General features: G+C 65.1%; 1 protein-coding gene across 1 annotated transcript in view; it reads right to left on the reverse strand.

Annotated features, from left to right (window-relative positions):
- Positions 1-925, reverse strand: part of CDK5RAP3 (CDK5 regulatory subunit associated protein 3) — a gene marked incomplete at its 3' end in the record, with an annotated part of 2,888 nt that extends 1,963 nt beyond the window's left edge. The window contains exons 1-4 of the mRNA XM_009895393.1: positions 838-925; positions 569-700; positions 236-336; positions 52-153 (exon numbers count right to left, since the gene is read on the reverse strand). Of these exons, the coding sequence (XP_009893695.1) occupies positions 52-153; positions 236-336; positions 569-700; positions 838-925 (423 nt within the window). The remainder of the gene's footprint in view (positions 1-51; positions 154-235; positions 337-568; positions 701-837) is intronic.
- Positions 926-1,164: the final 239 nt, after the last annotated feature.

A 1,164-nucleotide genomic window follows, 5' to 3' on the forward strand; every position in this document is an offset into this window, starting at 1 on the left:
TTCCCTGCCCACACCATCCTCATCCCAGTTCGGAGACCAAACGCCACCCACCGACACCCCCCCAAGGGCTCTCCAAAGTCTGCCCGCAGCCAGAGCAGCCTTACCCAGGTAGGTGTTCTCCTTCTCATAGAGGGACACAATCTCCTGCCAGTCCTGGGGAGGAGGAAGCAGAGGGTGGGGGAGGCTGCAAACACACCGGCCATCACCGGCCATGTGTCCCCAAGCCCATGCTCACCTTCATGCGCTGGGACGAGTAGCGTCCAAAGAGGTTCTTGGTGGAAGCCTCAGTGCCCTTGAGGATCTCCACGATCCTCAGGCAGTGGAAGTAGTGCAGATCTGCGTTGGAGGGAGGGACACGGTCACTGGGATGTCTGCCGGGTGCCACCCTCTCCCAGCCCAGGGACCGTAGGTCTCAGAAGTGGTCGTGTCACTGACTCCCCATCTCCTCCTCAGCCCAGGGAGGGGTTGCCATAATCAAACCCTCGGGAACAGGCTCCCAGTGCGATGCCCACCCTGGCTGCCCGTGTCCCAGCTCTCCTGGGACACCCCAACCCCAACCTCCACTCACAGGCCCCCGCGAGCAGCTGCTTTATCTCCTCGTTCTCCGGCATGTCTTGGATGGCCGCGTTGATCTTCTCGCGGATGGCCAGCACCTGGCTCTGCCATTTCAGGTTGCAGTGTCTCCTGTCCACCAGCCAGTCTGTGAGGCAGGCAGGCAGGCGGGAAACAGGGGGTCAGCTGGGAGAAGGGCTCGGAGGGAGGTCATGCTTCCCCTGCCCCGAGGCTGCCCTACGGTGCCAGATGGAGGCACCGGCTCCCCGTGTGTCCCGTCCCCACCGAACACAAGGGCCAAACGCTGGGATAAAATCCCGGTTCCTTCTCCAGGTCTGGGAAGGGCTGGAGGGGAAAGGGGCGGGGGGGTCATCCCGCTGCTGCCTGGGCTGCTGGGGCAACCCACCACAGCACCCAGGGGGGCGGCGCTGGGGCCATGCGTTGCCACACAGCAGGGTGACAAACCCTCCCGGGGAAGAAGGACACGAGTGACCGGTGCCACCTCGCCCCCGCCCGCCGGGGAGTCCCGGCACGGCTTCCCCCACGAAGCATCTGCCCACCCTGGGGGGCTCCCGCGCGGGGGAGGGGAGGCCAAGGCTGCCGTACTCAGGA

The sequence above is a fragment of the Charadrius vociferus genome, unplaced genomic scaffold (genome assembly GCF_000708025.1).
Source record: "Charadrius vociferus isolate BGI_N301 unplaced genomic scaffold, ASM70802v2 scaffold2491, whole genome shotgun sequence".
Lineage (NCBI taxonomy): Eukaryota > Metazoa > Chordata > Aves > Charadriiformes > Charadriidae > Charadrius > Charadrius vociferus.